At 43.5% G+C, this 12,463-nt stretch overlaps 1 protein-coding gene and 1 pseudogene across 1 annotated transcript; one reads left to right on the forward strand and one right to left on the reverse strand.

Moving 5' to 3' along the window:
* The first annotated feature begins 244 nt into the window (after nt 1–244).
* On the forward strand, nt 245–1,920 carry LOC148201035 (protein CANDIDATE G PROTEIN-COUPLED RECEPTOR 7 pseudogene; annotated as a pseudogene).
* A 3,130-nt stretch (nt 1,921–5,050) lies between these two features.
* LOC148201036 (uncharacterized) lies at nt 5,051–7,124 on the reverse strand. The gene is made up of 3 exons (XM_088113116.1): nt 5,837–7,124; nt 5,447–5,727; nt 5,051–5,329 (listed from the first exon to the last, which is right to left on the reverse strand). The coding sequence occupies exons 1-3, from the start codon at nt 7,122–7,124 to the stop codon at nt 5,051–5,053; spliced, it is 1,848 nt and encodes a 615-aa protein (XP_087969242.1).
* Between the last annotated feature and the right edge of the window lie 5,339 nt (nt 7,125–12,463).

Consider the following 12,463-nt stretch of genomic DNA (forward strand, 5'->3'; position numbering starts at 1 on the left):
TATTATTTTTTTAATTCAAAATTACAAATAAAGTTAATTAATTTTATATTTGTTATAAAAAATATTTATATTATTAAATATTAAAATGTTATAAAATAATATAGTTATTTATAATTGTTAATAAAAAGCAAGATCATTATATTTTTACAAATATTTCATTAATTATAATATTAAAATTTATTTACCATTTTCGTGCATTCCACGGTATAGGAGCTAGTTGATTTAGATATAGCTGCATTGCCGACTATTTGACGCTTATCAGCAATATCGATAGCAATTGGCAGATCTGATCTATCTGAAGGTTTCACCAACTGGTGATGAGGATGAGGTCTTCATCTTGCTCCTTCTTCCTCCTCCTCGTACTGGGCCTTCTCCCCTTGTCCCTCTCAGAGATCCGCTTCTCTGAGGTTCGAAACGACGATCGGCCCATTGTTCCCTTCGATCAGTTTGGGTTCACCCACAAGGGTCGTCTTGAGCTCGATGTTTCCAGAATATCCCTCTCCAATTCCAATTTGGACCTCTCAAAGGTTGGCTTCTTTCTCTGCACCCTGGATTCTTGGCTCCATGTCCTCCAGCAGCTGGAGGATGGTGAGATTCGGTGCACCCTTCAATCGGATCTCGTGAAGTCCGTATACACCTTTAATTCTCTGAACGGCAAAGAGTCTTTCAACATCGAGTACAAAGAAAACGACGCCGATCAGTACAACCTGGTGTTCGCCAACTGCCACCCTCAGCAGCTGAAAGTGAGCATGGATGTTAAATCTGCCATGTACAATCTGGACGGAAGGAGCAACACCCGCGATTACCTTTCTGCTGGGAGAACCATCCTTCCCAAGGTCTATTTCCTGCTGTCGCTGGTGTATTTCGCTTTGGCTGCTATTTGGATCAGCGTGCTCTACAAGAAGCGATTGACCGCATTCCGCATCCATTACTTCATGCTTGCCGTCGTCATCTTGAAGGCTTTGAATCTCTTGTGTGAGGCCGAGGACAAATCCTACATCAAGCGCACAGGCAGCGCCCACGGCTGGGATATCATCTTTTACATCTTTAGCTTCCTCAAGGGCATTTCTCTCTTCACTCTCATTGTCTTGATTGGCACCGGCTGGTCCTTCCTCAAGCCCTTCCTTCAGGATAAGGAAAAGAAGGTTCTTATGATTGTCATCCCCCTCCAAGTCATCGCTAACATTGCTCAGGTTGTCATTGACGAGAGTGGCCCCTACGGCCACGACTGGGTTACCTGGAAACAGGTCTTCCTCCTCGTAGATGTCGTTTGTTGCTGCGCCGTGCTCTTCCCCATTGTCTGGTCCATCAAGAACCTCCGTGAGGCTGCCAGGACCGACGGCAAGGCCGCTGTTAATTTGATGAAGCTTACCCTCTTCCGTCATTATTACATCGTCGTCATTTGTTACATTTACTTCACCAGGGTTGTGGTTTATGCCTTGGAGACCATAACATCCTATCGCTATTCTTGGACCAGTGTGGTTGCTGCTGAGTTAGCCACGCTTGCTTTCTACATCTTCACCGGCTACAAGTTCAAACCTGAAGCTCACAATCCTTATTTTGTCATCGATGACGAAGAGGAAGAGGCTGCTGCCGAGTCATTGAAGCTTGAAGATGAATTTGAATTGTAATTCTGTCAAAATACAAAAACATTGAGCTTTTCCCGATTCAGGTGTTGAACAACTCGGTACGATGTTCAGCAATGCTCAGGTTTCATCTCAACGACAGTTAGAAATTTTTAAGTTACATTTTATGGATATAGTCATTATTCATAAATCATTGTTCTATATTTTGTGTTCTGGACTCATGCCAGTTTTTTGAACTAGTGTCATAATATCCTAAAACCCTTGTGTAGTGCTATGAACATATATCACGTCGTCTAAGTATTGATACGGATACCTTACAAACATTTTTTTGTCATGATTGTTTTTATTATAATTATCTTCTACCTTCAAACTTCGGTTGCATTGGAATTTGTTCGACCATTAGTACCATTACTCTAAATTTATCGGAAGCATTGGTATTATCACTGGACTTCTGAGTTTTCTTGAAGGTATAGGCAGAAGTGTCAAATCAGCTTCATCCCTGCGCTAATAGTATGAAAGAATCACGGTTGTTGTTGTGGAATTTTATCGATACAATAGGAAATCCGGTATCCTAGGTTTGGGGTTGGGAAGGGGAAATTCTAAAGTGGGTACCTGGGCCCTAGCAGCATCTATCCCCCAACCCTGTTCAAGACAAAACTTAATGAAGTCTTGTTCTGATGTGAGAAGGAATGCAGTGACACTCCAATTCTATTATAGAAATGGAGGATTGGATCCTCCGGAGAATGTAAGAAGTACAATTGGGGTTCTTTTTCACTAGTGAGTCTGTTAGCAATTCAGGTAGGAATTCTAACTCACTCGCACTCTTACCCTCACGGAAGACAAATACCACGGAGTATGGGATGAATAATGGGTGTGTATTCACAAGAAAGAAACTAGAATACAGAATAGTCCAGGAGCTTAACCTCCTTCACCAGGTGCTAAGACCGGTCAACAAATCAACAAATATCTAACTGATACAACAAAGAGGTCCTTATATAGGCCTCTTTCCCCAAACCCACTTAACTGACTAGCAGTTAAGTCCTCTGTTTTCCCTTTCTTCTCTCATAGACCCTCCATTCTCTAACATTACTCCCCCTGAAAACTGACCTTGTCCCCAAGGTCAAACTCGGGGAATTGTTCCTGCATCAATCTCCGATCCTCCCACGTTGCACTGTCTGCCCCTCCATCTTGCCACTCTATCAAAACTTGTTCACATTGTTCCCCCTCTTGCTGTTGGACTCTTCTATTCAACACATTAGTTGGCCAGCACGTATATCCCCCGACTTGCAAATCTGCTGGCAGCTCAGCTTCCACGTGCTTCGTCCCAATCGCCAATTTTAGCTGAGACACGTGGAAAACCGGGTGAATCTTGGCGGTCGCGGGCAATTCTAATCTGAACGCACTTCCCCTATCTTCTGGAGCACCTTGAACGGCCCATAGTATCTAGCCGTTAACTTCGGATGCAATTTCACCGACATAGAGGTTTGTCGGTGGGGCCTTATCTTTAGAAACACCCAATCATCTACCTTAATGGTTATTGGCCTCCTCTTACGATTTTCTTGCTTCACCATCGCGTCTTGCGCCTTTGACAAATGATATCGCAGCTGTTGCAACGCTTCATCTCTTGTTTGTAATTCTTGGGCCACAGCTTCCACCATTGTTTCTCCCGGAATAAACCTTGACAACGATGGCGGGACTCTCCCATACACCGCTTCAAACGGCGTGCATTTGGCAGCTCCTTGGTAGCTGGTGTTGTACCAGTACTCCGCCCATGGAAGGACCACGCTCCATGTCTTAGGCTGCTCGGAACAGAAACATCGTAAGTATCCCTCCAGCACCCCGTTCAACACCTCTGTTTGGCCGTCCGTCTCCGGATGGTAGGCTGTGCTCACCCGGAGATGGGTCCCCTGCATCTTAAACATCTCTCTCCAAAATGCACTGAGAAATAAGGGGTCACGATCACTCACTATGGTCTTTGGATTTTGGATTTTGGGTCATGGCCTTTGGATTTTGGGTCATCGACAACCACCAATATAGCGTCATGGCCTTTGGATTTTGGGAGCCGCACAATAAAGTCCATGCTGATGTCCTCCCATATAGCTTGTGGAATGGGCAGTGGTTGCAACAGGCCCTGCGGTGACGCCGTCATGTATTTGTGCTGTTGGCACACCAAACAGCGATTGACATACTCTGTCACTGATTTCTTCATCCCGTCCCAGTGCAGCGACTGTGCCAATCTCCGGTAAGTTCTATAGACTCCCGAATGGCCCCCCGTCGGTGTTGTATGAAACTCGGCCAACAATTTCTGTACCCACTCAGACTTTGCCAGAATAACCAGCCTCCCCTTGTAGTGCAACCGTCCGTTTTCAATGGTGTAAGCCGGGTATTTGTTGGGATCCTGTGTGACTCCTTCTCTGATTTTATTCAAGTTATCATCTTCCTCCACTTCTCGCATCACGTCTTGAAAATCTTGCCAATACGGCCTCATTATCCCCATCAATTCAACACCCCCGTCGTCCCCTTCGATCTCAGCCTCGCCCTCCAACTCCTCGCTGCCTTTTCGTGACAGCGCGTCAGCCACCCGGTTGCTGGCTCCCGTTTTATACACTGTCGAAATCGTAGCCAAGCAGTTTGGCTATCCAGTGTTGCTGCGCTTGGGTCGTCACCCTCTGTTCCAACAGAAACTTTAGACTTCTTTGATCCGTATACACCACGAATTTTTGGCCCAACAAATACGGTCTCCAGTGTTGCACCGCCAGGGCCACCGCCATCAACTCTTTCTCGTAGATCGACTTGCCCAAGGTCACTTCCGATAATGCTTTGCTGAAGTAAGCTATCGGTCTCCTTTTCTGGGTGAGCACCGCCCTATCCCCGTGCCCGACGCGTCGCATTCTACCTGGAAGGGTTGCGAGAAGTCCGGCAACGCCAACACCGGTGCGGTGGTCACCGCTATTTTCAATCTTCCCATCGCTTCCCTGGCAGTCTCAGTCCACGCAAAATTCCCCTTTTTCAACATCTCTGTAAGGGGCTTGGCTATCTTCCCATAGTCTCGAATGAATCGTCGGTAATATCCGGTGAGACCCAAGAATCCCCTCAACGCCTTCAACGTTTTTGGTTCTTCCCACGCGATTACCCCCTCTATCTTCTCCTGATCCATCTGGACCCCCTCCCCTGATATGACATGCCCCAAATATCTGATCGTCTTCTTCCCGAACTCTCTTCTTCTTATTGGCCAACCAGTGATGTTGCTATAAACAGCTCAACACCTGCTCAACGTGTTGTAAATGCTCACCCCAAGTTGCACTGTAGATGAGTATGTCGTCAAAAAATACGAGCACGAATCTTCATAGGTATGTTCTGAGGAGATCGTTCATGGTGCTCTGGAAGGTTGAGGGGGCATTTGTGAGGCCGAATGACATCACAAGAAACTCGTAATGTCCCAAGTGAGTGCGGAACGCCGTTTTCTACACGTCATCCTCATTCATCCTAATATGGTGATACCCAGCATTGATGTCCACCTTTGAAAAATACCGAGCGCCGTGGAGCTCGTCCAGCAGCTCTTCGATCATTGGAATCGGAAACTTGTTGGGAACAGTGGCGCGGTTGAGCGCTCGGTAGTCGATACAGAATCGCCAACTCCCATCCTTCTTCTTGACGAGGATGACCGTACTTGAATATGGACTTATACTCGGTCGTATAATCCCTGCATGCAGCATTTCCGACACCTGTCGCTCGATCTCTTCCTTCATGGCGTGCGGGTAACAATATGGATGTACGTTTACGGGGTCGGTGCCTTCTTTTAACGTAATCCGATGCTTCTCTTTTTTATTAGGTGGCAAACCTTGGGGTTCCTAAAATACCCTTGCATGTCGTGTTAAAATTCTCTCCAAGTCCCCGTTCCGCTCTTCAGCCGACTCTTCTTTCTCTACCTCCTTCTTGCTCCCCTTCTCGCCCTCCAAGCTCCAGACGATCGCCCAAGCCTCCACCTCACTTAGCTTCAGCAACTTCTCCGGTCCGACCACCCTTTTGTCCAACTTTGGATCGCCCTTAACAACCACCCTTCTCCCTGCATGTTCGAACGCCATGGTGGACTCCCGCCAGTTGAGGGTAATTTCCCCCAGCTTGGCCAGCCACTCCACGCCTAGGATCATGTCGACACCCCAGGTCGAACAAGTAAAATTTTTCCCATATCGCAACTCCCCCCATGTTGACCACTACCTTCGGGCAACATCCACGGGTCCTTTTCTTACGTCCGTCTCCCAGACTCACCTGGTAGGGAGGGGTGTCCTCCTGCGCAAGCTGCAATTCCTCCACCAACCGTCTACTCACGAAGTTGTGGCTGGCGCCACTGTCAACCAGAATGATAACGTCTTTTTCCCCCACTCGACCTTGCAGTTTCAGCGTCTTGGGCTGGGTTAATCCCCCGGCCGAAAATGCCGACAGCTCCATGCATGGGGTTTCTACTTCGACCTCCATCCCCTCGTCACCACCTTCTTCGTCTTCGGCTAATAACATCAACCGCAAACTCTTCTCCGGACACTGATGGCCAGGGCTGAAAGGTCCCCCACAACAAAAGCACCGACCTTCCTCCCGGCGTTGCAGAAACTCTGGGTAAGGTAAGTTAAGTGTGTTTCTTCCCCTGTTCTCCCCTCCGTCGACATTCCCGCTTCTCGTTGTCAAAGTCCCCGTCGCTCTGTCGTGTCTCACCGACCCACTGCTTTCGGCCGGACTCGTTCGTCCCGAAGTGCTTCTCTGTGGCTCGGTCCTAGCCACCACCGCTCCTCCGCCAGAAGGTCGCCCCCATGACGGGTTCTTGGTTCCGACCCATCCCGTCAATCCTAGACCCCGAAGAGCCTCTTCGACGTCACGCGCGATCTTCATCGCGGTCATCAGATCTCGCGGGTCGTGTGGCCTCATTTGACATCTCAACTCCTCTCGTAATCCTGCCAAAAAATATCCCAACAGTTGGTGATCAGAGAATTCCTTCGTCTGTCCCACTAACGCCTCGAATTCCCTGACGTATTCTTCCACGCTGGCCGTTTGTCGTATCGCCGCCATCCTCTCAAAAATTCCCCCACGATGCCGGCTCTCGAATCGTATCAACAACGCTTCCTTCAGCCCCTCCCATGATTGATTCTTCGCCTTATCTTGCCAGAATTTAAACCAATACCCGACGCTCCCCTCCATACTAATGTGCGCCAACTCGACCTTCTCCTCTTCCGCCACTCTTTGGATCGCAAAAAACTTCTCTGCCCGACTAATCCAGTTCAAAGGGTCAGGTTCTTCAAAGGTGGGTAATTCCACCCTTCTTCTCCAATTGGGTAGCGTTTCAGGATGCTCCCCGCCTCCTCCTCCTCCACCATCATGGGGACGGCCACCCCCGTGATCGTTGACGGACCCTTGGCTTCCGTCAGAATGGTCATCAGTTGTTTTGGCGCGAGCCCCCATCATCCGCATTAGTTCTTGAATGTCTTTGCGTATGGCCATAGATTCTTGCCGATTCGCCGCTGATTCCGCTTTCATTCCATCCACCGCCATCTCGATGTGCTCCAATCGCCCCTCAACAACGTTCATCCTTCCCTCCATAGCACCCTCTCTCCTCCGCACAGATCCGGCAGGTCGGACCACTTTGTTAGCGATTCAGGTAGGAATTCTAACTCACTCACACTCTTACCCTCACGGAAGACAAGCACCACGGAGTATGGGATGAATAATGGGTGTGTATTCACAAGAAAGAAACTAGAATACAAAATAGTCCAGGAGCTTAACCTCCTTTACTAGGTGCTAAGACCGGTCAACAAATCAACAAATGTCTAACTAACTAACTGATACAACAAAGAGGTCCTTATATAGGTCTCTTTCCCCAAACCCACTTAATTGACTAGCAGTTAAGTCCTCTGTTTTCCCTTTCTTCTCTCATAAACCCTCCATTCTCTAACAGAGTCCGTTACAAGTGATTGAACATGATTTTGGTAATTTTCCTTATTACCTTGACTCTAACTAGTTCTAAGGCTAGCTGAAAGACTTCCATTATAATGAGCTTTCTCATTTTTAAATTAGTAGTATGCAATCTTTGCAAATTGGGTAGTGTGTTTTGCTTTTTTACATTAAAATTTTGTGGTGGTGGTGGTGTGTACATACAAGAAAAACTATAAGGTCTTCCACTCTTTCTTCTTATATATAATTATTGTTAGTGAGAAAGACATAGGACATTGTAGTTTCAATTTCAAAAGTAATGTTATGATTTCTAACAAAATCATATTATCTCGATTGTATCTTTGGTGCTTTGTATTTATGAAGAAGACACATATGCAAAGACTAACCCGTGTCATGACATGGACAATGTTCAATTATAGTTCACAAGGATATCTATCCTAAATTTACTGCGACCGAGGTAATAAAAGTCTAACTTGCGAATTAGGATTATGAATTAATCTTCTGAAAACAAATTGCTAAGTTTTGCATTTATTACGAGTTCCACAAAATAATTTAGAAATAGGTTTTATTTTACAGCATAAGCTGTAAAATAGGAAGAATTCCCAATTCTTAGAAGGATAAGCCACAAATAAAGAGTCATTGAAAATATCTTAAGCATTTTGCGTTCTTTCATTATGTTTTTTTTTCTTTTTTTTTTTATCTTTTATCATATTTAAGTTCTGGATGATGAGACTATATTTGGTGTCTGCTAAATTGCTAGGCCGTTTCTAGTGTGTCTGAGTGTGGCAAGTTTTTTTATTTGGATAATAGTTTATCAGTGTACTCTGAATAGATGTTGAAGGAGTATAATCCAATTCTTGATGCAAAAAGTTACTATGTTGGTGGTGGTCCTCATTTATCAACACGAAAATTATTCTTAGTAATGTTCCAAAAAAGTATCTCCATAGCTGTATAAGGAGTATCAATCCAATGCTCTGATAATAAATGTAACTATGTTGATGACGGTGCCTTTTGCACTAACTGAATATTTTCCTTATTTATGTTCCCAAAAACAATCTCCTTCGTTGTCAATTTTATCTTTCTGAACCTTGTATACCATCCTACAAAGGAGTATCAATCCAATGCTCTGATACAAAATACAACTATTTATTTGGTGACGTTGAGTCACGTACGAACACAGAATATTTTCCATAGTTTTGTTCCCAAAAAGAATCTCATTCGCTGTTAGTTTTATCTTTCTGAATTTTCTGTTCCAATTTTATCTTTCTGAAGCTCCTATACCAATTTTATCTTTCCGAACCTTCAATACAATCCTCCCATCACTATTCCTTTCTGAATCTAACTTCCCCACGATGAAGTTCCCTTTTCACCCGATGTCTCCTTTGTTATCTTTTATATGGCCAATCTGATGTCTCTTTGGTCTTGGTTTGTGGCTTTCCAAGATGTGATTGGCTGTGTGTTTTGGGTCTGATTGGTATTATTATTGGTTTCTGTGAGAGATCATGCATTGGCTAAAGATATAATCAAATTATACAATATAAATAGATGAAAATTTCACTGAATTTTGAGACTACTCTACCTTTAGCTATATTTTAATGTGCAGTGTGAATTAAGATCTGCATGAGCAGAAGTCAAATATGAAAATTTCCGAGTCATTTGGCCCAAATTTTGGAATCTCATGTACCTCGGTATAAAGGAGGATGTTTCTTCTTTATGAAAAGAATGCCAAATAAACATCCGGCAGTTTTATAGTTTGTGGGTCCATGGTCATACACCTGTCAAAGGAAGAAGACAACGACTTAATTAGAACATCAACGATGAACTATTTGAAGACGCTTTTGAAGAACATGATCACGAACAAAATATAAATCTAATTCTAAGTGCTTGGATCAAGAGTGTTTAACAGGGTTGGAGGCAAGTAAAACAGCGCCAAGATAGTCCGAATAAAGTTTTGGAATATTTACTTTGATTCGAAATTCAAAGTTTTTTTTTTTACTTGGTACATTTGGTGTCAAAATTATAGGAAATAGACAACTTTTTAAACATGAAGTTAACTCCTTAGCGACTTTTGATTCTAACAAATTAATTAGGAAAGCCGTGTGGAGAGTGTACAACTTGTTTATTTAAAGTCGTCATGCTTCCGGTTTTCTATTCTTCTAATTCTTTTTTAAAATTTGTCTATTCATGTAATTTTGGCACTAGATTTTTCTATTTGTTTTTCTTACAAAAGTAGGAAAATTATAGAAATAAGCAAATTTTAATAGAATTATGAAAATAAGCAAATCGCGTAGATCCCACACAATTTCAATTGAAATGAAGAATTAGTACACCCCCTACATAACTTTTGTTTTTGTGTCAATCAACACGCGTTCAACTTGGAAGTTGTTAGACACCCCAATAACTTCCAATTACATTTCATGAAAAGTTGTTGAATATAGTGAAAACTATGAATGAAATTAATCTTCCTTGTGTTGAATATACATTAAAGACAGGATTAGAACTAATATGAAGAACAACTTGATTGCCACATATAATCTTCATTTGAGTGACATCTCCAAATTGTAACTCTGTAAGCAATTATTTAAGCCAAACAAGCTCACACGTGACTGAGGCTATAACTCTATATTCTACTTATGCACTAGATCTTGTCACAACACTCTGTTTATTGCTTTTTCAAGAGATCAAGTTGCTACCAATGGAGACACAATATCTGGATGTAGACCTTTTATCAGAAGGAGATCTTACCCAATCAGCATTACAATAACAAATCACTCTTGTATGGTTATTAGAACCATATAATAATCCTTTTCCAAAAGATCCTTTAATGTACTTTGATATACGAATAACTACATTCCAATAATCTTCACACGGGGAATTAAGGATTTGGCTTATCACACTAACTGCAAAGGAAATGTTAGGACGAGTAACTGTAAAATAATTCAATTTTCCAACTAGTCTTCTATATTTCTCAGGGTCTGACATAGGCTTCCCGTGTTATGGTAAAAGTTTAGTATTAGGATCCATGGGTGTGTCCACAGATTTTGAATTCATCAACCCAGTTTCCTCTAAATCATCTAATGCATACTTCCTTTGAGATATAATAATACCATTTCAAACATAAACACGCGTGCACACACACATAAATATATTACGCACACAAACACACATATAAATATGTTATACACACACAAACACATAAACATACACAACTACACACACACGCAACTATATTACACACACACACACACACACCACCACTCACACACAATATACTACACTCACAAACACACATTCACAAACATACATACTCACACATACGCACATACAGTCACACATACACCCACATACACACTCTTACACACACACACACACACAAAGAGACACACAATAAAACATACACACATACACACATATATTACACACATACACAGAAGAACATCACCCCTCCCACACACACATACTCACATACATAAACACACATACACACAAGCGCATATACATATAATACAAACACAAACACCAACACACACACATACTCACACACACAACACAAAAACACACACACACACACACACACACATAGATAACATAAACACATACACATACACACACATGTATATTCACACAGATACACATACACTTACACACACGTATTATACACACACCCACCCACCCAAACCCACCCACCTACTAACAGACACATAAACACTCACACACACTCACGAACACACAGAAAACCCCCTCCCCCGGCACACACACACACACAAATACATACACATACATTACAAACACACACATACATATTACATACCCACAAACCCCCAAACTAACCCGCTAACTCACAGACACACAAACACACATACAAACATACACATACACACACGCAAACATACACATACCCACACACTCACACACACACAAACAAAAAAAATATACAAACAACAAACACACAAAAACACAGATACACACAAATACACAGACACACACCCACACCCACACACACACATCCCCAAACACAACCCATAAAAACACAACCCAAAAAAACACACCCATCTATAGACACACATTTACACACACACTAACACACACCCACCCACACAAAACACACACACACACACCCACACACACACTATGAATTAGGGTGTGTGTCTGTTCATGCATGCGTTTGTGCGAGTGTTTGTGTGTATGAGAGTGCGTGTATGGGCGTGCGTCCATGCATGCGTGTGCACGTGCATTCATTTGTCCGTGTGTGTGGGCATGAGCGAGCAAACGTGCATGAGTGAGTGGTTTTGCAAGCATATGTGTGTGGGAATGAGTACTGCATATGTGCATATGTGCATGCGAATGTGCGTGACACGATTGTGCATGCGTGCGAAGGTTCGTGACTTCGTGCAACCCACACACACATCCCCAAACACAAACCATAAAAACACACCCATCTATAGACACATCTACACACACACTAACACACATACACCTACACAAAACACACACACACATCAACAAACACACACCTACACATACACTATGAATTAGGGTGTGTGTCTGTTCATGCATGCGTTTGTGCGAGTGTTCTTGTGTACGAGATTGCGTGTATGGGCGTGTATCTACGCATGCGTGTGCACGTGCATTCATTCGTCCGTGTGTGTGGGCATGAGTGAGCAAACGTTCGTGGGTGAGCGGCTTTGCAAGCATATGTGTGTGGGAAGGAGTGTTGCGTACGTGCATATGTGCATGCGAATGTGCATGACACGAATGTGCATGCGTGCGAAGGTTCGTGACTTCGTGCAAGCGAGCGATTATGAGTATCTGTGTAAGAGCATGCATGACTGTGTGCGCTCATGCGTGCATACATGTGTACCTTGCATGCGAGATTGTGTTTATGGATATGTATGCGTGAGGACATGGATACGCGTGTGTGTATGTGTACAATACTTGTG

Source organism: Vigna umbellata, chromosome 4 (assembly GCF_029865625.1).
Source record: "Vigna umbellata cultivar VRB3 chromosome 4, Vumbellata_1.0, whole genome shotgun sequence".
In the NCBI taxonomy this organism is placed as follows: domain Eukaryota; kingdom Viridiplantae; phylum Streptophyta; class Magnoliopsida; order Fabales; family Fabaceae; genus Vigna; species Vigna umbellata.

Bases quoted from the DNA above. Each gene is read 5' to 3' on its own strand.
- LOC148201036 (XM_088113116.1), bottom strand. From the start codon at position 7,124: ATGGCGGTGGATGGAATGAAAGCGGAATCAGCGGCGAATCGGCAAGAA. The intron at 5,728-5,836 runs GTAAGAAAAGGA...ACATGATCCTAG, and splicing joins GGTGAGTCTGGGAGACGGAC to GCGTGGAGTGGCTGGCCAAG. The intron at 5,330-5,446 runs GTATTTTAGGAA...CACGCCATGAAG, and splicing joins TTTTAACACGACATGCAAGG to GAAGAGATCGAGCGACAGGT.